Here is a 25727-nt window from a genome sequence, read left to right as displayed (position 1 = left end):
TTGCCAGAAGACACCCAGTGGGCCAGGAAAGCACCTGGGGGTGCTCTGAGGGGAGAACAACCCACCAGGGCGCGCCTGGAGGCATATGCGTGCCCCGATGGGTTGTGCCCACCTCGTGTGCCCCTGAACCGCCTCTTTGCTCTATAAATACCCCAATATTCCAGAAACCCTAGGGGAGTGAAAATCAATTCCAGCCGCCGCAGAGTCCAGAAACACAAGATCCAGTCTAGACACCATCTCGGAGGGGGTGCATCATGTCCATTGGTGCCTCTCTGATGATGCGTGAGTAGTTCTTTGTAGACCTGCGGGTCCATAGTTAGTAGCTAGATGGCTTCCTCTCTCTCTCTTGATTATCAATACAATGGTCTCTTGGAGATCCATATGATGCAAGTCTTTTTGCGGTGTGTTTGTTGGGATCCGATGAACTTTGAGTTTATGATCATCTCTATGTTTTTATCCATGAAAGTTATTTGAGTCTTCTTTGATCTCTTATATGCGTGATTGATTATAGCCTTGTATTTCTTCTCCAATATTTGGGTTTTGTTTCGCCAACTTGATCTGTTTATCGTGCAATGGGAAGAGGTGCTTTGTGATGGGTTCGATCTTACGGTGCTTGATACCAGTGACAGAAAGGGAAACGACACACATGTATCGTTGCTATTAAGGATAACAAGATGGGGTCTATTTCTACATAAATAGATCTTGTCTACATCATGTCAGCGTTCTTATTGCATTACTCCATTTCTCCATGAACTTAATACACTAGATGCATACTGGACAGCGGTCGATGTGTGGAGGAATAGTAGTAGATGCAGGCAGGAGTCGGTCTACTAATCTTGGACGTGATGCCTATATAATGATCATTGCCTGGATATCGTCATGATTATTTTAAGTTCTATCAATTGCCCAACAGTAATTGTTTTCCCATCGTTTGCTATTTTTCTCGAGAGAGGCCACTAGTGAAACCTACGCCCCCCGGGTCTCTTTTCATCATATTTGCCTTTGCGATCTATTTTCCTGTGCATTTTTTTCCAGATCTAGTAAACCAAAAATACAAAAATACCTTGCTGCAATTTATTTGTTACGCGATCTATTTATCATATCTACCACTTTTACCTCACGTTATTTGCCTATCTTGAGGCGCCGTACCCGAAAGGGATTGACAACCCCTTTAACACGTCAGATTACGAGTATTTGTTATTTGTGTGCAGGTGATGTTTACATGGTGTGAGGAGGTTCTCCTACTGGTTCGATAACCTTGGTCTCATCACTGAGGGAAATACCTACCGTCGTTAAACTGCATCATCCCTTCCTCTTTGGGGAAATACCGACATAGTTCTAGCAGACATCAGTCAGGCACAGGCGGAGCATGAGGCGCTTTGCTCGGCGGCGCCTTGTGGGCAGTAGTGCCGGCAATAGTTGGGGTTCTGCTTCCCCTCTTGGCGTCCTCCCGCGGCGGTTCTTCGTGTCGTCCACAACATGGATGATATCCACAGGCCCTGCATTCACTCGACGATGTCAGTTAGTTAATGGTTCAATCGAATGATGAAACCGAGCCGAGAGCAAATCATTTGTATCTTTCTAGGAGGTAGCCACATCCATCGTATCAGCATCAGCACGGTCCTCGTCAATCTGCATGGGCGACGTTGTTGAGATGGTAGCCCTGGAACACAATTCCATTCGGTTAGCAAAAGTCAAAAGTTCACAGTGGTAGAAGAGTATGGCACTCATGTCGAGATGACAGGCACGGTGACCTTGATCTCGGACAGAGCCTTCCGAGGTTTGGGTGAGGCAATCTTGAGCTGCTTGGCGGTCTTCACAGTCGGCTCGGGCGTCAACGTCCGGGTGCGCTTTGGATTCCTGGCACTCGAGGTTGTGGTCTTGCTCTGGAAAGCACTCGAATCCTGCGTCTGCTTAGATCGGCGTTTAGTGCACACCCCTGCAGATGGATAAGACTCGACCTCGTTGCTCCCATCCGAGTCGTCATTGCCGACCTTGCTGTCCTTGACACTTCCACAATCACTCTCCACGTTTCCGATGAGTTGTCCTCCATTCGGCACATGTGAGAACATCTTCAGAAACTCCTGCCAAGCACAAAGATCAAAACCAGTCTATTTAGTCGGATGATTAGAGCGAGATAATTCACTCGGAAATATGTGTCAAACCTCTATTGGCTGGTGTGAGTCATCAAAGGGTAGGATCCGTCTCGATCCCCGAGGGTTATCACGAGCTCTGGTGATGCACCTGAGCCATTGCTCCACAGTCTCTTTATCAACGTCCTCAAGGTGCACTTGAGTGGGGTCGTTCGGCCCGCCGTACCGCCACATGGGGTGAGCCCACTCCTGGAGCGGCTGGATCCACCAACTGAGGAAGACCTCCAGTAGATCTAGACCTGTGACTCCACCTTGAATCAGCCTGACTACATCAGCTACTAAGATTCCCACCTCAATCTTTTCTTTCTTGTCCACCGTCAGTGAAGGAGGAAGACCAGTCGATGAGCCAACACAAGGGATATCATTACAATAAAACTAGGTCGATTGCCAGCCCCTAACAGATTAAGGAAAGGTCATGGCGGGGAATGCGCTCCTACCCCTCATCTGGATACCCAAGCCACCACATAGCTGGGTCACATGGGTCCTCTCCCCATCCGGGTCAGCCTTCTTAATCGACCGAGAGCGACATGTGAAGATATGTTTGAACAATCCCCAGTGCAGATGGCAGCCTAAGAAGCTCTCTCACATGGAAACGAATGCGGCAAGGTATTCTATAACATCCGGGGGGAGATGATGGAGTTGAGCACCAAAAAAGTTCTGAAAACCGCGGAGGAAAGAATGAGGCGGCATGGAGAAACCTCTCTCCACGTGGGTGACGAGGATTACGTGCTGGGTGCGGCGCGGGCTTGATCTCCCCTCCTCCGGCAACCTCTAGGCCCTGTCAGGCACCAGCCCGCCGCTGACAAGCCCGCTGATGTCTTTCGCCGTGGTCATTGGCGGGAGCCGGTTGCCTTGGATCTAGACGCACGAAGGCATGACTTTGGAACTCGAGGTCTTCTTCGCCTTTGTTGCCTCTTCGTGCGCTCCAGCTTCACTGTCTTATCTTTCGCCATCCCCGCAGAGCTCGCCAGTGCCGAGAAGGTTTGCGCAGAATGGAGGCGGAGGCGTGGGCGAGAAGATAGGAGGAGATGGGGAAAAGAGGATCTGGTTCTCTCTCTCTCTCTCTCTCTCTCTCTCTCTCCTTCTCGGCTGCATCGACCTTTTATACCACCGGTCTCTCCAACCCCTGATCCACATCGTTGGCTTCCGGGCCCGTAGATCTCCCACAAATCCCTCTGGCAGAGATTATGTGATACGTGGTGAAAAGTGGGACCATTTGCGCCCGTAGATCTCCCACACCCCCTTTCCCCACTCATCGTGTCGCAACCATTTGCGCGCGTACATCTTTGATTTGAAATCCCCCGAAATCCGGGATACCGCAATTCGATTGACCGCCTCGGGAAATCCTTCCAAAACGCTCGGGTCCGGCCTGACACTTGGTACGCGAGCATCTCGCTTCACTCGGACATTGTGTAGTCCAGAATTAGTCGAGGCGGCTTGTGAAGATTCAATCGATGAACGATGTTCACTGTTAAGCCTCGGCTGATTCGGGGGCTAATGAAGAGGACATGTACTAGGGATAGGGTCACAAGCCTGGCCTACAGACCCTACCCAAGGATACCATGCACTGCAAACTGGGCCCCAGGGCTGATTTACCGTCATAATTACTAGAACCTGAGTACCACTCGGAAGATAGCAACCACTCAGAGTCTAAGCAATCCACTCGACCGACTGATCTCACTCGGAGTACCTGAGTCCACTCGGACAAAGAAAACCAGGAACCTCCTCAAGATCACAACGGTCAGGACGTGTGTCCTCCACCTTCAAGTGTAGTCAATACAGACGTTACTAGTAATTGTCACCCTTAAAACCTCCCTTTAACACTTAGTTATGGTAGCATTCATCAGGGACCATGCGTACTCTATTTAAGCCACCCCTAAGCTCCATAACAAGGGTTCGCAATATCTTGTAAACTATACACTCCAGTCTATCAAGCTCTAGAGCACCAAGTCGTAGCGTTGTTACCTCCTCTGCGAGGGGCCTGAACTCGTAAATTTGAGTGTAACAACTGCGCTGTAGCCAGACTCTGCCCTCTAATTCATACCCCCATACACTACTGTCAGACCTATACCCATGACAACCGACAGTAGCCCTCAGTGCGCATGTTCCGCCCGTGGGGGGGGACGAAATGATGCAAGGCCTAAAACTTTCGGGCCTAGGAAGGGACGCGTGGCAACACAACCGAACGGGGATGCCCCACTTCCCATGACGCCTCGATAACCACCACCTTGGTCATAAAGCCTGCCTGCGCAGGGCGCGGGCGCATCATTGCTTCTCATCTCCCTCTCCGCCTTCCTGCGCACTGCCCCTCTGCTTCCTCTGCTTCCTCTGCTTCAGCTGCCATGGCTCCCAAGAAAGGAAAGGTGGCTCCAGGGTCGGGCCCGATGTTGCTGAAGTCCATCATCCTCAACGAGGAGGGCTTGGATAAGGTGTGGCCGATGACGGCCAGTGCCCACAACAAGCCAAAGATTTGGCCGGCGTAGCACCCATCCGCCCTGCGGGAGGGCACAACCTTCGCGTTCTTCTTCCACTCCGTCTTTGCTGGATTGCTGCCATGTGATCATTGCCATGAATAACATCATAACTATGTGCTTTTCTACCAATTCCCCAACAGTAATTTGTTTACCCACCGTATACTATGTGTTTGAGAGAGAAGCCTCTAATGAAAACTATGACCCCCGGGTCTAATTTTACCATATCATAAAAACTAAAAATACTTTACTGCAATTTATTTACTTTTATTTTGTTTTGCAATTTATCTATGTACCTATAAAAGATTTGTTCCTTGCAAGTAACGAGTTCGAGGGGATTGACAACCCTCTTGCCTGCGTTGGGTGCAAGTATTTGCTTTTTTGTGTGCAGGTGCTGCTAAGGGGAGTCCGCTTGGTTCGCCTATTGGTTCAATAACCTTGATGCTCACTGAGGGAAATACTTATCTCTATTGTACTGCACCTCCTCTCCTCTTCGGGCAAAATCCAAGCGCAGTTTACAAGTAGCATTAACTCAATGCCCAGTGCCAGATGCTATTTTCTGCATGTTTTTGTTTTTTCAGAAAATTCATACCAAACGAAGTCCAAACACGACAAAACTTTTTGACGATTTTTTTGGACCAGAAGGGACCTTGGAAGCTCCGGGAGAAGACCGGATGATACAAGACGGGGCCACAAGGCAGGGGGTGTGCCCAGGTGCCTTGTGCACCCCTTCCGCTCTATCTGACCTAATTCTAGTCCTATAAAATTCCCTAATAATTGTAAACCTCGGTACCAAGTCACGAAACAATTCTTCTACCGCCGCAAACCTTTGTTCTTCCAGGATCCCATCTAGAGGCCTTTTTCAGTTCTCTTCCATAGGGGGAACCATTGGGGAGGCTATCTTCATCGACTTGGTTGCCTCCGCAATGATGTGAGTAGTTCCCACAGGACTTAGGGTCCATAGAGTATCTAGATGGCTCTTTCTCTCTTTATGTGATCTTCAATACAATGATCTCATCTGAGATCAATCCAATTTATTTTGTGCGGTGCGTTTATTGGGTTCCGATGAATTGTGGGTTTATAATCAGGTTATTCATTGAAAGTATTTGAATCCTCTTTGAGATTTATTTATGTGTAATTTTATAGTTATGTATGCTTTTGATCTATGAGTTTTCTTTGGCCAAGTTAATGACTAGATCATCAGAGCGAGTGGTGCATAGTAGTAGGTTCAATCTTGTGGTGTCCTTACTCTGTGACAGGAGGAGTTGCAAGGAACGTATTGTGTTGTTGCTACTAAGGGTAAAACGACGGAGTTTGAACATATTGCTTGGTCTTATTCTGTCTACATTATGTCATCTTGCTTTAAGCATTACTCTGTTTGTCGTGAACTTAATACCTTGCAATGCATGTTGGATAGCGGTCAAGGGGTCGAGTAATAGTAGTAGATGTCAGTAAGTTTAACAGTCTACTTGTCACAGACTTAATGCTTATGTATTATTTATGCCATGGATGATCATTATAACTATGCATTTTTTCTATTAATTGCCCAACAGTAAATTGTTTACCCACCGTTGATATCTTCGAGAGAGATGCCTCTGGTGAATGCTATGACCCCTGGGTCCATTCACATCTATAATAAAACAAATCCTATAATTGCTCATTGTTTTGTTTTACTTTCATTTATTATATCTATCACCACCAGATTTAATCCTTGCGATCGGTAAGAACAAGGGGTGTGACGCCCTCTTGCCTTGTTGGGGTGCAAGTATTTGTTTGTGTGTGTGTGTGCAGGTACTGTTTAACGTTTGTTCATGTGGTGTCTCCTGCTTGTTCGATAAACGTTGGTTCTTAACTGAAGGAAGTGGTATCTGCTACTATACTATATCACCCTTCCTCTTCATGGAAACCCAACAACTATTGAAGTAGCAGAAGGATTTCTAGTGTCGTTGCCAGGAGGCTTCACCAGACAAACTAGGTGCCGGCGCACACAATTATCATTTGCTTGTTCTTATCTTTCTTGCCTTTTATTTATTAGCTTTGCTTATTTAAAAAAAATTAAAATACCAAAAATATTTGTGTTACTATTTATTGATTGCAATTTGTTGTTGGTAGCTTACCAAGCTGGCCACTTGGTTTGTGTTACTATTTATGCTTGTATTGCCATGTGCTTTCCATTTGCTTGCATTTTTTACCGCTAAAATTTATTGGTACGGATCCTCATCCAAATGAGTCGCTCCGTTAGATACACTGACCAGGAAAGGATTGACATAGGACGAACGTATGTCCGTTTAGCCATTCAAACGGACAAAATGCGAACACTTTTTGCGTCCGTTTGGACCGCTCGTTGGGTTGTTCTTATTCCTTAGGCTTCCTTAAGGGTCATTTTCTTGTCAGGAAGTGCACCAAGTGGTGTGCCCAGCCGCCGCCTTCATGTTTCGTGTCCGAGCGCTTCCTTTGGATTACGTTTTTTATTTGTTTTGGTTTTTGCCCTAAATTGTTCCAATGGCAAGTTGCCCGGCCTCACACGTCAATCTTTTGGGGCCAAATTATTAAAGTGAAAAGTAAAGTATGGGTTAAAATCAAATTTCTCTATTTTCATGTCGGTTTTGGCGGTTTGTCGTTGTCGACTGAATCGTGACTCAGCGGCTGGTGGAAGTACCGCCTTGCTCACTACTACCGCACGTGCTGTATCATCCTCGCCGCATCACTCCACGAGTCCAATTCGACCCGTCTCTAAACAATTCCAGAGCCCCGCGGCCGCAGACAACCTTCTGCACAACACTTTGATCCAAATCGGGATCCTCCCTTCCCCAGCCCCGTCTCTCATCCGGCGCGAGCGGTGCGCGCTTCCAGAAAGCCTTCGCGCCCGTGGTGATTGCCCATGGGTTCGCTCACGAAGGCGGCGGAGGAGGGGCCGTCCGCGGCGGTGGACTGGTCAGACGAGGCGGTCATCTACGTCAACGGCGTCCGCCGCGTGCTTCCCGACGGCCTCGCCCACCTCACCCTCCTCCAGTACCTCAGAGGTCCCCCCCTTCCCGCTCTCTAACTTGTATCGTATCACGGAAGCATCTGTGGCGCGCTGTCTGCACCTGAATCGGTTGTGCTGCTGCCCGCAGCCTGAACCTATGTGCCGTGGTACTTTCAGACTTTGTTTCATGATTGTGGCTTTATCTATAAAGCGGGGCGAAAGCCTGTAGCAAATGAGAACTTGTCGGATGTGCTTCAAAGTAATGTTTTATCTATAGCAGTTGTGTTGTCGTTGTTGGCTGTCCTTGGACTAGCCAGATGTGGTGTGGTGCTACGCTTGTTGTTCGCAACGAGTGATAGTTGTCTTGTATTTTCAATTCTCTTCTTCTATAAAGCTATGGTACGCAATTTGCGTACTCTCGAAAAAATGTTTTGGCTCTGTTTATGCAATCACACGACGGTGGATACTTGCTTGTACAAAAATCGTACAGTGGGACACGGAATCAACACAAAATGTTCTCTGAACATAGTTTATTTTGCAGTGTGCTGCTAATGTAGAAATGAAACCGAACTGACAAACAGACATGATGTAGTTAGTCTACCATAACCGATTAATAGCCACTAAAAGCCCAGGAAGATGAGTGGGTGCCATTATTCCCAAAATATATAAAATGTGAAAGAGCTCGTTACGCTGATAAAAATCCTGAACCGATGATGAGTGAGGGGAGGGTGACACCAACACGACCTTCTTCCACCAGCATGCCTCCTACAAGAAGCAGAAGAAGGTTATCCATAGACTCACGGTCGATTGTTGGGTGGTCTCTGACCATGCCGCCATGTCCGAGGCTACTTGACCAACCTCGGCGAACCCTTTACGGAGGAGGAAGTGTGAGACTGGTGTGTTGGTTGCTACACATGAAGGTGCTAGGCATGGACGGTTTCACGGGGACTGTGAAGGCCGTTGTTATGGCTACCTTTCCCAAGCTGCATCCGCTGTGGGCGGGGGCTCCATGAAATGAACTAGACCCTGCTAATGCTCCATCCCAAGTGATCGGCTGCCTCGGCCCTTACGGACTACCAACGCCTTCAGTCTCATACACATCTTCTCCCTGTTGGTGGCGAAGATGTTGGCCACCAGGTTGTCGCCTAGGCTGGGGGCTTTGGTAGAGGAGAACCAATGCATTTTCACCCGGAAACGCTGCATACATGATAATTTCATGTTGGTTCAGCAAACGGCGAGATAGCCGCACTGGCTGGGTGAGCCGCGTGCCATTCTCAAGCTGGATATCGCCCATGCGTTCGATTGAGTGTCGTGGGTGTTATGACCGGGGTAACTTATAACCGTAGGAGGCCCACCGGGCAGGTTTAGTTAGGGGCTTAGCCCACAAGTTATCTTATTTTCGTGGTAATATAAACAAGTTGTAAGACTCTTTTTCAGAGGAAGCAATAAGACAATTCTATTGCCCGGGTCCCAGAGGAGTCGGAAACCCTAAGCCCTAGCCGCCTCCTGTCATCACCGCCGCCGCCTCCACCGCGCAGGACGGCGCCCAGCCGCCGGCCGCCGCGGTCACGGCCTCGCCCTCCTCCCTCCTTCCCCTACAAGCTACGGCCTAGACCGGGCAGAACCCTAGCTCCTAACACCTTGGTATCAGGTAGCTCAGTTCCGATCATGTCTTCGCCTCCGCCCACCCCGTCGCCTCCGCTGCCGACCGGCACCACCGCGCCGCTGGCCCTCTCCACCGTGCCGCTGCCCTCCCTGTCCGCGCCGCTGGTCGCATCTTTCGGCGCCACCACCACCCAGATGCCGGCGCCCTCCACGCGAGCCAATCCAGCCAAGCGCGCGGACGATCACCTGTGACACAATGCAAGTACATGGCAATCACCTTGTTGATGACCTCAGATTGGCCGTCCGTCTGAGGATGGAAGGCCGTGCTCATGCGGAGCTTCACGCCCGCCAACCGGAAGAGATCGTGCCAGCCATGCCCCGTGAACACGTCCCGATCGCTGACGATCAAAGCGGGAAACCCGTGGAGGCGGACGATGCCGTCGAAGAAGGCACGGGCCACGGATGCATCAGTGTAGGGATGGCCGAGCGCGATGAAGTGAGCATACTTGGAGAAGCGGTCGACCACCGTGAGGATGACGGACTTGCCGCCCACCTTGGGGAGGCCCTCGATGAAGTCCATGGAGATATCCGCCCAGACCTGAGACGGCACCTCCAAGGGCAGTAGCAGACCAGCCGGCTGTAGTGTCTCCGTCTTGTTGCGCTGGCACGTCACACAAGACCGCACCCAGTCCCGGACCAAGGCCCGATCACCGGGGATATAGAAGTCGGCGCGGAGACGATAGAGGGTTTTCTGCACACCCTCGTGGCCGGCCGAGTGGGTCAGCAGCAGAACCTGATGACGGAGGTCGTCGTGCACCGGCACGGAGATACGGCGCCCATGCAGGAGGAGGCCATCGGCGAGGCGCCACGGCTCCTCCAGGTCGCCCGCAGCAAGCAGCGTCCGGCGCGGCCGCGGTGGCCTGTCGGATGTCGGCGAAGAGGGCGAAAGAGGGCCCCGTGCGGATGCATAGCACTGCCCCCTCGGAGTCGCCGACGGAGGGGTCGGGGTCCGCGTCGCGGCGAGACAAGGCATCGGCCACAGTGTTAAGGCGGCCCGGACGATACTCGACGGTGAAGTCAAAACCAAAGAGCTTGCTGATCCACTGATGCTGCGGCACGGTAGACAACCTCTGGTCCAATAAGAACTTAAGGCTGTAGTGAATCGTGCGAATCCGGAACGAGCGGCCCCAAAGATAGGGCCGCCAATGGCGCATAGCCTGCACCAAGCCAATGAGCTCCCGCTCATAAGCCGCGAGCTTAAGATGGCGTGCGGCGAAGGGCCTGCTGAAGAAGGTGAGAGGGCCATCGCCCTGATGAAGGACGGCGCTGAACCCTGCACCGGAGGCGTCGCAGTCCACCACAAACGGGCGGTCGAAATTCGGCATCTGAAGAACGAGGCCCGTCGTGAGGGCCCCCTTGAGGGCCTCGAACGCCGTCGTCGCCTCCTCATCCCAGGCAAAGGCGTCGCGGCGCAGCAGGCGCGTGAGCGGTGACGCGATGAGGCCAAACTCCCGGATAAATTTCCGGTAGTACCCCGCGAGGCCCAGGAAGCCGCGAAGAGCCCGTGGTGAATGCGGTGTTGGCCAGGCCGTGACGGCCGCGTCCATAGCTACCCCCTCGCCTGAGGTGACGTGGCCGAGGTAGGCGACTGAAGGCGTCCCGAATGAGCACTTCGAGCGCTTAAGATGAAGATGGTGCGCCTGAAGCTCGTTGAAGACGATGGCGACGTGCTGAAGGTGCTCCGCCCATGATGCGCTGTAGATAAGAATGTCATCAAAGAAAACGAGCACAAACCGACGCAAGTAGGGGCGGAGGACGTCGTTCATCAGCCTGGAAGGTCGCTGGGGCGTTGGAGAGGCCAAACGGCATCACCAAGAACTCGAAGTGGCCGTGATGAGTCCGAAACGCCGTCTTGGCGACATCGTCCGGGTGCATGCGCACCTGGTGGTAGCCTGACCGGAGGTCGAGCTTGGTGAAGAAACGCGCCCCATGGAGCTCGTCTAGGAGCTTGTCGACCACCGGAATAGGAAACTTGTCCTTGAGTGTCACGACATTAAGAGCGCGGTAGTCGATGCAAAAGCGCCACGTGCCGTCCGATTTGCGGACGAGGAGGACTGGCGCCGAAACGGCGACGTGGAGATCCGGATGGTGCCCACGGCGAGCATGAGCGCGCACTGCCGCTCCAGCTCGTCCTTCTGCAGTTGGGGATAGCGGTAGGGGCGCACTGCAACTGGCGCCGTGCCCGGTAGGAGATGAATGCGGTGATCATACACCCGGGCTGGCGAAAAACCCTGAGGCTCGTCGAAGAGGTCGCGGTGCTGCTGCAGGAGGTGATCCAGCAAGGGATGCTCGGGCTCGGCGGCGGCCGCGGCCAGCTGAACCTGTGGCGTCGCCGGAGAGGCACCACCCACGTCCTCCCACCGGACGCGGCGACCCTGGCGCCAGAAGGTCATCGTCAGGGCGTCGAAGTTCCAGAGGATGGGACCAAGGGTCTGCAAGAAGTCGACGCTGAGGATGAAGTCGAAGCAGCCCAAGTCGATGCCCGCACACGTGATGGTGAAGTGCTCGTCGCCAGTAGTAATGGGCACGTTCCGCGCCAGCCCATGACACCGGAGGCGATCGCCGTTAGCCACCGTGACCCGAAGTTGCTCCCCTCCCGTCGGCTAGAGCGCTAAGCGGCGCATGGTAGCCTCGGGGCAAAAAGTTATGTGTGGAGCCCATATCCAAGAGGGCCACCAGGCGCTCGTCGTGAATCGTCATCGGCAAGAGCATAGTCCACTCATCGCGGATGCCGGCAAGCGCATGGAGCGAGACCACGAGCGCCGTCGCGGGTGCGGCCGTGGGGGCGGCCTCCGCAGCTGGGGGCGGCAACTCGCCGAGACCGTCGGCGGGTGTGTCCTCCTCAACGTAGTCGGCCGTCTCCAAGTAGAAGAGGCGCGGGCAGACGTGACCTGACACGTAGGGCTCATCGCAGTTAAAGCAAAGCCCCTGGCGCCGATGCTCAAGTTGCTCGGCCGGAGAGAGCCGTTGGAAGGACCGCTTCGAGGCAGTGGTGGTAGTCGCAGGAGCGGTCGGGGGCGGCCGGCCTGGCGCCGGTGCCGGGGCCTGCCTGGCGTGCTGTCGACCTCCGCGAGCCGGGGCCACCTGCTGCAAGGCCTGCGCGCGACACTCGAAGGTGCGGGCGTAGTACATGGGCGTCTGGAGGTCCTGGGGTCCCCGGAGCTCCACGTCAACGCGGATGTGGTCCGGGAGACCGCCGACGAAGAGCTTGGCCCGCTGCTGCGCCGTCACGCTCGGCGCGTGGCATGCCAGGGCCTGGAAGCGGTCGGTGAAGTCCTACACCGTGGATGTGAAGGGGAGGCGGCCGGGCTCTGCCAGCCGGCTCCCACGGATCGGCGGCCCGAAGAGAAGGAGACAGCTCGCGAAAACGCTCCCGGGGGCATCCCGCCCTCGTCCTGCTCGAGGGCGTAGTACCACGTCTGTGCGGCGCCCCGAAGGTGATACAAGGCAAGCCAGGTGCGGTCCGACGCGAGTGTGCGTTGCCCCCGGAAGAACTGCTCGCACTGGTTGAGCCAGTTGAGGGGGTCTTCCGTCCCGCCGTAGGTGGCGAAGTCCAGCTTGGCAAAGCGTGGCGGCGTCTGGGTATGGCCGCCCTGGCCGTATGGCTCGGTGGCGCGAAGCAGCGAGGGGGGTGGCGCCCCGTGGAACGGCGGGTCGGCACGGCCCCCGGACGGACCTACGGAGCCAGACGGATTGTCTAACGGCAAAGTGGGTGCCGGCTGGTCCCCGGCCGTAGTGTAGACGGGCTGCGGCTCCGACCCGGACAGCCAAGCCGGGAGCGGTGACGGCGACGACGGGAAGCGCACCTACTGGATCGGGACGCCTCCTTGCGTGGTCGGCCCTGGCCTGGTGCTGCGTGGAGGAGGAGCCTGCAGCAGCAGCTGCTGGATGGGGGCGGTGGGCGCCGGAGCCGGCCACTGCGGGGCGGCGGGTGGCGGCGGCGGCTGCAGCGGCCCCGCAAGCGCCGTGGAGACCCCTGGGAGCGCCGAGTACCACGGCAGGGCCCGTGGCCCGGTGGCGGCGGTTGGCGGCAGGAGTGGCGGCGGCCCGTAGGGGCTGGTCAGGTACAGCCTGATCCCTTGGGCGGCAGTGACGAGGTCGTTGAGGACCCCGGTCATCTCCTCGGAGTGTAGGCGGCGGCCGGTGGTGCGGTGGAGGGCGCCGACATCTGGGTGGTGGTGGCGCCGGAAGATGCGACCAGCAGCGTGGACAGGGAGGGCAGCGGCGCGGTGGAGAGGGCCAGCGGCGCAGTGGTGCCGGTCGGCAGCGGAGGCGACGGGGTGGGCGGCGGCGAAGACATGATCGGAACTGGGCTACCTGATACCAAGGTGTTAGGAGCTAGGGTTCTGCCCGGCCGGCCGGGTAGAACCCTAGCTCCTAACGGTGGGCCCAACTCTTTTGAGTAGTGACCATTCTCTTGATGAAGATGAAGTTGCACAAGACAAACTTTCTAGCGCTAAAGAGAACCACCACCAAGGCCTGGTGGTGTACGGACAGTGGAGGGTGTCATACTAGATGCAGGAGGTGGAGCCCAGACAGCCAGAACTGAAGGATAAAGAAGCAGACTCACGCTGTAAAGCCCGGTATGCATATGAATAGCTTCAAGGGCCTCAACAGACTCACAAGGGTGGTGAGCTAGCAGCTGAGCATGAAACTGTTGAAACTCAGCCCAAAGATGTGTCAAGAAATTGTAGATGCAATGAAGCTCCAAGTGAGAGTGCTGACATTCAGAGCACTAGTAGATTTGTCCAACCTCCAGTCCAAGAGAGTCAATCTGATGTCACGCCGAGGACAGCTGGGTAATAAGAAGTCATCACCCGTTGCATCACTCTGATTCAACCACTGCTCTTGTCGCATAGCAGCGAGGTACATAGAGGGGGCTCGTAGTGATCACGAACACGTGCCCGCATCAACTGTGCCTAAGAAAGAACAACCACGTTGCTTAGAAACTGAGAATAGTGGAGGCACAACTATCCTCCTCCGCCCATGTCTTGTAGGCAGCAAACTGAGCCTCGATGGACGCTATAGCATCATCATAGTCAGCGACCACCTTCTTGTGAGCAGTTCAAGAGCATCCGTTGGGGTCGTAGACTGCTGCATTTGTCAGCTTCAAGCCTTCAAGATATAACGTAACACATACTTGCATCATTTATATTTGGTGCTTTGCAAACTACTTCCTAATTTCTCTGTAGCTATGTATTGTAGATATCGGTCTTCGAGGAACAAAGCTTGGATGTGGTGAAGGCGGTTGTGGTGCCTGCACTGTCATGGTCTCATGCTATGATCAAACTACAAAGAAATCACAGTGAGAATCATATTTCTTCAACAAGTGATGTCATACTCATTCTATCTAATTTGAGTTACTGTTTCTGGAAAACCGAATAAATGTTGCTGACAATGCAAATGAGCTGTTGCTGAAATTTATACATATGCAAATTTGCAAATGCTAGAGGTAATCTCGCTATTTCTATACACGACGCGCCTTGAACCATATTTATTCCATCCCATTCCTCAAAAAAGAAAAATCCTCAAAAAAAATATTTATTCCATCCCATCCCTCCAACCAAACACATAATGGAACCATCCCGTTCTATCCCATCCCTCCAATCAAACAAAATCTGGAATAATTCCATTCTTCGTGGAAAACACTGAGGTGGAACCATTCCATTCCATTCTACTTGGATCCGCCAACCAAACAATCCTAAAAAAACTGTGGGCCACATAGCAATGGAAATAGATTCTGCAGTACATTCACCCTTATTCATTCCGTTTTCTTCCAGCTGAAACACAACATGCATTTGCATACTGTAGCTTGCATGCATTTCTTAACCTGTGGTGTTTAAAGGGTATAGTGGCGTGCATTGCTAATGAGCCATTTTTGAGTGGCGAATGTAAATCCTGTATATTAACTGCCATGTATCTTTTGTGGCTATTGCCTATTCCTTGAATTTGAGCTCCATTTAGGCCCAAATAATTTACTTACTTTATGTAGGCATTATGCAATAAACGCCTGCCTGGCTCCACTTTATTCTTTGGAAGGAATGCACATAATCACAGTAGAGGGAATTGGAGATCGCCAGCGAGGTTTGCACCCAGTCCAGGTGATGCACTGTTTTTGTATGACTTGTGGCAGCTACATCTGTTACCGATATGATCCTGACTACCAAGGTAGAAGGTAGTATTTTTTTCCCATGCTGGCTAGTGAAATGATGAATGTGGAATATTTAAATTCTTTTATGATAATACTGTATTCTGTTGATTAAAACGTACTGAAAAAGGTTAAGATTCTATAGCAGTAAAACCTATCCATGTATACGCAGTAGGTCATGTGTGGTGGTCTGATTCTGTTTTTGAGAACATCATCAGGTCTGATTCTGACATGTGACATTAACCCATTTAGCTTGATACAAGGACGACAATGTTATAAAATAATTGACACACCGATATACTATTTACTGTAAGACTAGTATCCAGGTAAAATATGACTAATGTCGCAAAAAAAAGGGGGTAAAATATGACTAACAAAAGTTGCAGAACTTGGTGAGCACAACTAAAGCAGCTCAATTTGGCATGGTAGGAATATTGAGTAGATCAAATGATGAATTAGCTACGCTTAGTACAGGAAAAATATATATTTCTATTTTGATAGGTTATGTTTTTTATTATATGAATACACCATATTATGCAATCAGGTCAAGTCTCTCCACTCTCCAAAGATGTCAAGTGGACTAAGGGCATGTACAATCGTTGATAAGACAGCCTTATCTACCATGCATATCATTTAGAGAAGACAAACAAAGATATTATGCAATGGATTGTATGTTGGTGTTACTCCTAAATTTATGGGATCATACATTCATACTAGAAAATTCTCCTATGTAACTAAGAGATGACATCTTGTACATGTTAAGGAGTATTAGTATTAGGTCAAGGAGTCCTATTAGACTATGTTTCCTTTCCTTGTACCCCAAGTCTTGTGTAATATACATATGCCCCGTGGTCCTTCAATACAATCAAGTTGCATCCATAACAGTACAATGGGTACAATGGCCGAGAGGGATGAATGGGCTGCCCCAATTTGCTGAGACTTGCCCTTCTTTGGAGCAAAAATGGGCTAGAGGTGTAGATTTTGGGGGATGGACTAGCTAGTGCTTAATTCCCCAAACCAGAAAATTTCCCCCATATTTAGCTTTTGGGGGATGGACTAGAGATGCTCTTAGCTAAGGGAAGGTAAGTCTTTTTTCTCATTTCTCTCTTCTCCAACTCAGCAATTATCTTAGGTGGCATTGCTAAAATAGCACCATTGTACACGCCCTAACAAAAAACCTACCCTCTCACTAAACGAGTTACTGTCTAGAGTTTATTACTTGAAATCCATTTATTGAAAATGTGGTCATGTATAAACTATAAAGCTGTCACATGTCCGTGCTGTGTTAAGTTTCTACAGCCTTCTGTATGCTGGGAAAAATTAAGTGAAATATTGAGCAACATTACTTTCATCAGTTCCCTACATCCATTTGTATCTATTTGCCTTTCTCGTGATGCTGTATGTCCATTACAGGAACGTTTAGCCGAGGCACATGGTTCACAATGTGGATTTTGCACCCCTGGTTTTGTGATGTCCATGTATGCACTGCTGAGATCAAGTAAACATCCTCCTACTGAAGAGCAGATTGAAGATAGCCTTGCAGGAAATTTGTGTCGCTGTACTGGCTACAGACCAATAATAGATGCCTTCCGCGTCTTTGCAAAAACGGATGATTCCTTGTACACAGCTTCACCTTCAGAAAAGGCTAATGGCCAAGCTATCTGCCCTTCAACTGGAAAGCCATGTTCATGCAGAAATGAGACAGATGTCAATGCTAATGAATCTTCAACATTGTCTTCCGTGAAAGTCTACTTACCTTGTTCATACAACGAAATCGATGGAAATTCATACAGCGAGAAGGAGCTCATTTTCCCCCCAGAACTGCAGTTGAGAAAATTTATGCCACTTAAATTGAATGGGTTTAATGGGATCAGATGGTATAGACCTCTTAAATTAGAGCAGCTACTGTACTTGAGATCTTGCTACCCAGATGCAAAACTTATCATTGGTAACTCCGAAGTGGGAGTTGAAACAAAGTTCAAGAATGCTCAATATAAGGTCATGATCTCAGTTACCCATGTTCCAGAACTTCATACCCTCAAAGTGGAAGAACATGGCTTACACATTGGTTCTGCAGTTAGACTCGCACAGCTCCAGAAGTTCCTCAAAAATGTTATTGCGGAGCGTGGTTCTCATGAAACTTCGTCTTGCCACGCAATACTACGGCAGTTAAAATGGTTTGCAGGAACACAAATCAGGAATGTTGCTTCTGTTGGTGGTAATATTTGTACTGCTAGTCCAATATCAGATCTAAACCCACTTTGGATGGCCACTGGTGCAAATTTCCAGATAATTGATGTCAACAATAATGTTAGGACTACTGCTGCAAAAGATTTCTTTCTTGGCTATCGCAAAGTTGATTTAAAGGCTGATGAAGTATTGCTCTCTGTTATACTACCATGGACAAGACCATATGAATATGTAAAAGAATTTAAACAGGCACATAGAAGGGAGGATGACATTGCTTTGGTGAATGCTGGAATGCGTATGCATATAACAGAAGCTGAAGGAAACTGGATAGTATCTGATGTCTCTATTGTCTACGGAGGGGTAGCTGCGGTTCCACTTACTGCTGCAAAAACTGAAAAATTCCTTGTTGGAAAGAAGTTGGATGATGGATTGCTGGATGAGACCTTTAATTTATTAAAAGAGGACATCCCACTAGCAGAGAATGCACCAGGTGGAATGGTTGAATTTCGCAGTTCACTCACTTTGAGTTTCTTTTTCAAATTTTTCCTTTATGTTACGCATGAGATGAACATTAAAGGGTTATCGAAGGTTGGGCTGGATGCAGCTAATATGTCAGCTATACAGTCTTACACTAGACCTGTTTCTATTGGAGCTCAAGGTTATGAATCAGTAGGGCAAGGAACTGCTGTGGGACAACCAATGGTTCATATGTCAGCTATTCTTCAGGTATTATTAACCTTGTAGTATTTACCTTTCTACTTATAAAGATTGGAGTTGGTGGTGAGTTCACTCCTCTCAGCATTCTTACTTACAGGCTAACAATCTTGTAAAAGTCACAACTAATAAATGCAATATACTCGCAAGCAGGACCATCAATGTTGCAAGAGGCACAAATAACGTTTGCACACTTACTCATATGCAGAACCAGCTGCAAAAGTTATAAGTGAACACATACTCTTACTCTCACGTGGGATCAACCTTCTTGTAAAAGGCACAAATAAATAAATACGGACGAGCCTTGAACTAAGAAACGTGCTATGTTGTTGTAGCTTCCTCCACTACTGGATAATTATTTGTCCTACGCTGTAACAAATTTTTTTTTTGGAGCAAACATCCAAATGTGCACCTTTTTTTGTTACAAGTGCCGCAAAAATACAACCAAACTCCAAATGGAGCAAAGAAAAAAAACAGAAAAGAAACAGCAAAAAGGAAACTATACTTTATCTTTTGACTTGCTTGATCTCTCAATCCAATATGCTAGGTCACTGGTGAGGCAGAATATGTTGATGACACACCAACACCCCCGAATAACTTACATGCCGCTCTGGTGCTGAGTAAGAAGGCTCATGCTCGCATTTTGTCTATCGACGATTCAGTTGCCAAATGTTCCCCTGGGTTTGCTGGTCTCTTTCTTTCAAAAGATGTGCCTGGTTCCAACCATATTGGGCCAATTATCCATGACGAGGAGGTTTTTGCATCTGATATTGTTACTTGTGTTGGCCAGGTATATCTGCTAGATCTGATATTTTAGGCATACAAGTTTTGATATGATTTGGGAGGTGGGGAATCCCGCACTTTTTGTTAAGTTTTCAGTTACACCTTTCTCTTCTCATTGGCAGATTATTGGAATTGTTGTGGCAGATACCCATGATAACGCAAAAGTTGCTGCAAATAAAGTAAATATCGAGTATTCTGAGCTGCCAGCAATCCTCTCAATATCGGAAGCTGTCAAAGCTGGTAGCTTTCATCCCAATACCACAAGATGCCTTTCAAATGGGGATGTTGACCAATGTTTTGCATCCAATACATGCGATAAAATTATAGAAGGAGAAATTCGAGTCGGGGGTCAAGAGCACTTCTACATGGAACCTCAATGCACTTTTGTCTGGCCAGTTGATTCTGGAAATGAAATTCATATGATATCATCTACGCAAGTATGCTCTGTTCTTTAGTTTTGAATTTACAATGTGAATTGCATGTTGATTTCATGCTCCCAGAGTTATAGCTTCTTCACAAATGTATAAGTACTCCAGAAATAAAAGGAGTATGAACCTTTCTCTTGCCTGGAGATATTGCAAAGTAATACCCTACTGGACATCAGTATGCGGGGCAGGGGAAACATCTCACTTTCTACTCTTCTAACATGCCAGGTTAAGAGGCAGGGGTAGAGGTGGTGGGATCCACTGCAACTAGTGTTTCTGCTTGTTGTAGGCTATGGCCCAGTATCTGGTGCATTCAATTTTCGCAGTAGGCTTTGCTTTTCATTTTCGCAGTAGCCTTCACTTCTAAGAATTTGTATATTATGTAGTCCTTAATCACCTAATGACTCGATCACAGTAATCTTCAGTACTCCCTCTGTTCGGGTTTGTTGATGGCCAAATCGGTGGATTCAAGTCGATTTGGGCCTGGATTTTTCAGCCCATGGGGGCATGAAATCTTACCACATGGAAGGGTGAGAGTATCGTAACTATTACCTTACAAACAGGGATTACCTAGATGTGCTTACCGGCCTAACACAACCGAACAGAGGGAGTATAAATTAAGCCTCATGTGCATCACATCTACCCAAGGCTCATCACTGCGTTCTTTCGTCAAAGAGAAGTGTGTCCAAAGGTTGAGTGCTGTCTTGGTTCAGACCTTGGCAGGTTTCAGCTTGATGTTATTTCAGTGTGAACACAACATGCTGCTGCTAGTCATTACGTGGTCCCAAATCCATCACCCGCCATTCATCCAGGCCACGTGGAAGTTGCCGAGCTGGTTAAGGTGGTGCTGACAAACTTTTTTTTAGTTATCTGTCAAACTTTAGGTTTAGAAAATTATCAGTGATTCACGGGGAACATGCAAATAAATACAAGAAACAAGTATGACATTATTTAATACGATGGATGTGGAGCACTAACATAACAATGTCATACTAAACACATTAAATGGTGTATATTTCGCTATAGTTTGTAGGTTAGTAGTATTGCCTTTCCTGCCCTTATTTGTGAGGCACTTGTCTCTTGCTACTGGTGTCCTATGTCATGTTTTGTTCAACATGACATGTGTAGTCGGTCTTATACTCTTATTTGACTAAATGTTCTTTATCTGAAGGCTCCCCAGAAGCATCAGAAGTATGTCGCTAATGCTCTTGGTCTTCCACTATCAAAAGTTGTTTGCAAGACTAAGCGTATTGGTGGCGGATTTGGTGGAAAGGAAACTAGATCAGCAATATTTGCTGCCGCGGCATCTGTAGCTTCCTATTGTCTAAGAAGGCCAGTAAAGATTGTTTTGGACAGGGACGTTGACATGATAACGACTGGACAGAGGCACAGTTTCCTAGGGAAATATAAGGTATGGAGTTGAAACAGTACATCCGTTTCAGTCTGATAGTTAATACTGTGAGTTTGATGACTGGAGTTTGCTAAGTTTATAGCAAATAATCTCAGCAACTTGGTTGATTGGTTCTGAAGGACTCAATATCTCCATATGCATCATTTCTTGAGATTTGAAAGATAAATCTGAATGCTAAGTGATAACCAGTAAATACACTGGACCACTGTCATGTAATGTTGAAGTCAATTGGGGACAATAACAAGTGGATGCTTAGCTCTGATATGACTACTACTGAACTTCACTTTCCTTTTTTGTATTCTACCTAACTATGGTTGATCTTTCAGCTTGGATTTACCAATGACGGGAAGATACAGGCCTTAGATCTCGAAATTTACAACAACGGTGGTAACTCACTAGATCTGTCCCTTGCAGTCTTGGAACGTGCTGTTTTCCATTCGGAAAATGTGTACGCTATACCAAATATCAGAGTCAGTGGGAAAGTATGCTTTACAAATTTCCCAAGCAATACTGCTTTTAGAGGTTTTGGTGGTCCACAAGGCATGTTGATTGCAGAGAATTGGATTCATCACATGGCTACAGAACTCAAGCAGAGTCCAGAGGAGATAAAAGTAAGCATGCACAGCTTAGTGGATGGTGCTAGCCTTGTCACACCATTGTTGGTTAACTAATATACTGTTTACAGGAACTTAATTTCCAAAGTGAGGGAACTGAGCTTTATTATGGCCAGTTGCTCCAGAATTGTACAATGCATTCGGTTTGGGATGAACTGAAGGCATCTTGTAATATTTTGGAGGCTCGCAAAGCTGTAAATGTTTTTAACAGTGAAAATCGTTGGAGGAAGCGAGGCATTGCTATGGTTCCCACAAAATTTGGCATATCCTTCACTGCAAAATTTATGAATCAGGTGAATAGCTTCCCCTCACAGACTACACATAGAAAGCTCTGTTTTTGGGGTCTCACTTTTGGCTACTTAACGTTTGGGAATTCCATAAGACTAATAGTTATTCAACATATGTTTAAACTATACAGTCCACGTGCTCTGTTTTTCCAGTTGCAAGTCTGAGAACATATTTTCGTGTTTTTCTGCTTAAATGTTTATTGAGTTTGTCAATGTAGTACTACATTATTTGCTTTCTGGTGAATGTTTGGGGAGGGATGGCAAACGAGTCTAGCGAATTGTGATGATTTGTTCCCGCTGTCGCTGTAGTACTACATTATTTGCTTTGTGGTGAATGTTTGGGGAGGATGGCAAACGAGTCTAGCGCATTGGGATGATTTGTTCCTGCTGTCGATATGGATGGGAATGCTTTCCCAACCCCACTCCCTGACTTGCTCATACTCATGTACATGCTATTGGTGTGCCTGTGTGTCTAAACTTTAAAAGCATGAATTTTTGTTCTAACCTTGCATTTGTGTAATCCTTCTATAACTCATTTTCTATCAGATAAGCATCATTTGTATGAACGGCTATACTTATTTCTACTTAGATATATCATAAAGCAAGTTAAAACAAAATTGTGGAGAAGTTATGAATTTTAGCCTCGTTGGGCCCTCCACCTGATAGCTAAACGGATAATGGGATAACGGGCATCCCCGGTGCGGGTGGTGTCGTAGTCATCTCATATGTACCCCAGAACACGTGCTAGCAGTGTCTACCATGTCACAAGCCCATCGTAGTTGTTGGTTCTGGTACTAGGGAAGCATTTGTGCTCGGTGTGGATTGTGAATTGGAACGAAATTTCATTAATATGCTGTATCTTGTGCCATTTTGAAAGGATCGAGAAAAGGTGTCTAGAGGGGGGTGAATATACCCTCAACACACAAAGTTGGCAGTTTTTAAATTTTTCAAGTTGAGGTGAAGTTTAAGCACAAGTTTAACCATTCACAATACATATCAAGCAAGCATGCAAAGAGTATATGAGCAGCGGAAAGTAAAGCATGCAACTTGCAAGAAAGTAAAGGGATGGGATTGGAGTGTACAAACGCAATTGGAGACATGGAGTTTCTTGGCGTGGTTCCGGTAGGTGGTGCTATCGTACATCCACGTTGATGGAGACTTCAACCCACGAAGAGTAACGGTTGCGCGAGTCCACGGAGGGCTCCACCCACGGAGGGTCCACGAAGAAGCAAACCTTGTCTATCCCACCATGGCCATCGCCCACGAAGGACTTACCTCACTAGGGTAGATCTTCACGAAGTAGGCGATCTCCTTGCCCGTACAAACTTCTTAGTTCAACTCCACAATCTTGATGGAGGCTCCCAAGTGACACCTAACCAATCTAGGAGACACCACTCTCCAAAAGGTAATAGATGGTGTGTTGTTGATGAACTCCTTGCTCTCGCGCTTCAAATGATAGTCTCCCCAACACTCAACTCTCTCTCATAGGATTGGATTTGATGGAAAAATGATTTGAGTGGAAAGCAACTTGGGGAAGGCTAGAGATCAAAATTCATATGGTTGGATTGAAATATCTTGGTCTCAACACATGAGTAGGTGGTTCTCTCTCAGAAAATGAATGCTGGAAGTGTAAGCATGTTCTGATGGTTTTCCTCACGAATGAGGAGAGGGTGGAGGGGTATATATAGCCTCCACACAAAATCTAACCGTTACACACGATTCACCAAACTCGGTGGGACCGAATCAGAAAACTCGGTCGGACCGATTTAATTCATAATGTGATCGTTAGACATTTCGCTGGGACCGGTATGATCAACTCGGTGGAACCGATGTGCAAGGGTTAGGATAAAATCTCATCTCGGTTTGACCGATTACACAACTCGGTGGGACCGATTTGGTAATAAGCAAAACAAAGAGTTGGTCAGGCAAACTCGGTGTGACCGATTACATATTCTCGGTGAGACCGAAAATATTGTAATAGATAACAGGAAGTTTGCAAGCCCATCTCGGTGAGACCGAGATCCCATCGGTTAGACCGAAGTGACTAGGGTTTCTGGCAGTGGCTATGTCAACTGAATTCGATGGTGCTGGATGGATCAAATCGGTGGGGCCGAGTTTGACTTTTGGTTTGGGACATATGTGGATATGAGAAAGTGGTTGAGGGAGATATGCGAAAGTGGTTGAGGGCTTTGGAGCATATCAGTAAGCACTTTGAGCAAGCAAGCCATTAAGCAACACCTCATCCCTTTTTAATAGTATTGGCTTTTCTATGGACTCAATGTGATCTTGGATCACTGAAATAGAAAATGTAGAGTCTTGACCTTTAGAGCTTGAGCCAATCCTTTGTCCTTAGCATCTTGAAGGGGTTCCACATCCTCTTGTCCATGCCACTTCACCCTTGGACTTATCTGAAATACACTAGATAAAAGTATTAGTCCAACAAGAGATATGTTGACATTAATTACCAAAATCACTCAGGGAGCATTTGTGCTTTCAATCTCCCCCCTTTAGGTAATTGATGACAACATACATCAAACCTTTAGATAGAGATATAGAGAAAGGCAAGTAAAGCTTTGGAAGGACATGTAACATGCATAGGCTCCCCCTACATGTATGCAATCATATAAATATGAAACATGAGATCATGTGAATGCATAATCATGACAGAGCAAGCAATGTGTTACATGTATCTTGACTATATGCATCAGAGTAAATGATGTGAATATGAGAAACGCGCCTTCATGTTTATGAGTCCTTCTTGCAAACAATATGTACATCAGCAAGATATCCTCATGCACATGAGTGTGATGCATATACTTACCTTGTGGTCTTGAGCTAGCTTTGGAAGAGATGAACCTGAGTAAACAAGGTTAGATAACACAGAAACATCTACTAAGCAGAGCAAGAGCAAACCACAAGAGCACCAAGATTGGGATGACATGTATAGAGTGAGTACTAGGTACTCTATTTGAGTGTAAACATGTTCCCAAAGGTAATGATATGCAATGAATTTGAAGATTTCCTTCCCTTAGATGTCTTGCCCCCCCCTGAATCTTATATGGGATATTGGGAGAAAATAGGGAATAGAAAATCAGAGCAAAGCACACACAAAAACAACATGAACATGTCTTTCCCCTCTAAAGACATGTAAATTCTCTCCTCTTTGAATACCAAGCAACCGGGGTCTCTCTTGATGTGATAATTGAGCACTCTTTTTCCTTTTTGATATGATTAAGCTTTGATGTGAACTCTCTCTCCCCCTTTGACATCAATTTCCAAGAAGGGTCTTCCCTGGAGTGTGAGTCAAAATAGGATTGGATAGGATTGATCCTTGAGTCAGATGGCAAAGTAGCAGGAAAAAATAAGGATGCTGGTAGACGAGAAGAATCATCGAGTGGACTTGGAACAAAATGTGTAGGATGCAAATGACAAAGTGTTTTCTTAGCATTGAGATCGGCTACACCGAGTTGTTTTCTTCGGTGGCACCGAAAAGTTTCGGTTTGACCGAAAGAGGCAAGTCGGTGTGTCCGAGTTCAGTTCAGAGAAAAATCACTAGTCACCTCAACTCACTAAGCAAATAAAATCTGACAAGGATTTGCAATGAATTAATTAAAGGATTTGCAAGGAATTAGATGCAGAGATATGCATAACAGAAATAAAAGAGAAGAAATCTAGATGAAGTTTTTTTTTGAAAAGGGAACAAATATGCATGAGACAAATGCAAGAACAAGTAGAAAGCACTAGAGAACTTCATCTAGAATTGGTCGGCGATGAAGTCACCTATGTTAGAGCATATTGACTTAAGAGTCAAGTGAAGACACTTGATCATAGGTCATACTCATCGTTTAAGCTCAAAATGGGGTTGCCATTTTTCGTTTAAGCATTTTGATGTTCACAT

The 25727-nt window shown here is 47.9% G+C and overlaps 1 protein-coding gene across 2 annotated transcripts in view; it reads left to right on the top strand.

Moving 5' to 3' along the window:
- The first annotated feature begins 7338 nt into the window (after window positions 1-7338).
- The window catches only part of LOC123125438 (xanthine dehydrogenase), a 28845-nt gene continuing 10456 nt past the window's right edge, over window positions 7339-25727 (top strand). The window contains exons 1-9 of one of the 2 annotated variants that reach the window (XM_044545934.1): window positions 7339-7647; window positions 14463-14562; window positions 15250-15358; window positions 16819-18321; window positions 18857-19099; window positions 19215-19529; window positions 20689-20928; window positions 21255-21539; window positions 21614-21835. In XM_044545934.1, coding sequence (XP_044401869.1) covers window positions 7506-7647; window positions 14463-14562; window positions 15250-15358; window positions 16819-18321; window positions 18857-19099; window positions 19215-19529; window positions 20689-20928; window positions 21255-21539; window positions 21614-21835 — 3159 coding nt within the window. In that variant the 5' untranslated portion in view covers window positions 7339-7505. Of the gene's footprint in view, window positions 7648-14462; window positions 14563-15249; window positions 15359-15413; window positions 15433-16818; window positions 18322-18856; window positions 19100-19214; window positions 19530-20688; window positions 20929-21254; window positions 21540-21613; window positions 21836-25727 lie in introns of those variants that run through there. The other variant, XM_044545940.1, reaches the window with a different exon arrangement.

The sequence above is a fragment of the Triticum aestivum genome, chromosome 1B, assembly GCF_018294505.1.
Source record: "Triticum aestivum cultivar Chinese Spring chromosome 1B, IWGSC CS RefSeq v2.1, whole genome shotgun sequence".
Lineage (NCBI taxonomy): Eukaryota > Viridiplantae > Streptophyta > Magnoliopsida > Poales > Poaceae > Triticum > Triticum aestivum.
Note: the sequence above shows the minus strand (reverse complement) of the source record. Positions and strands in the feature narration are given on the sequence as shown.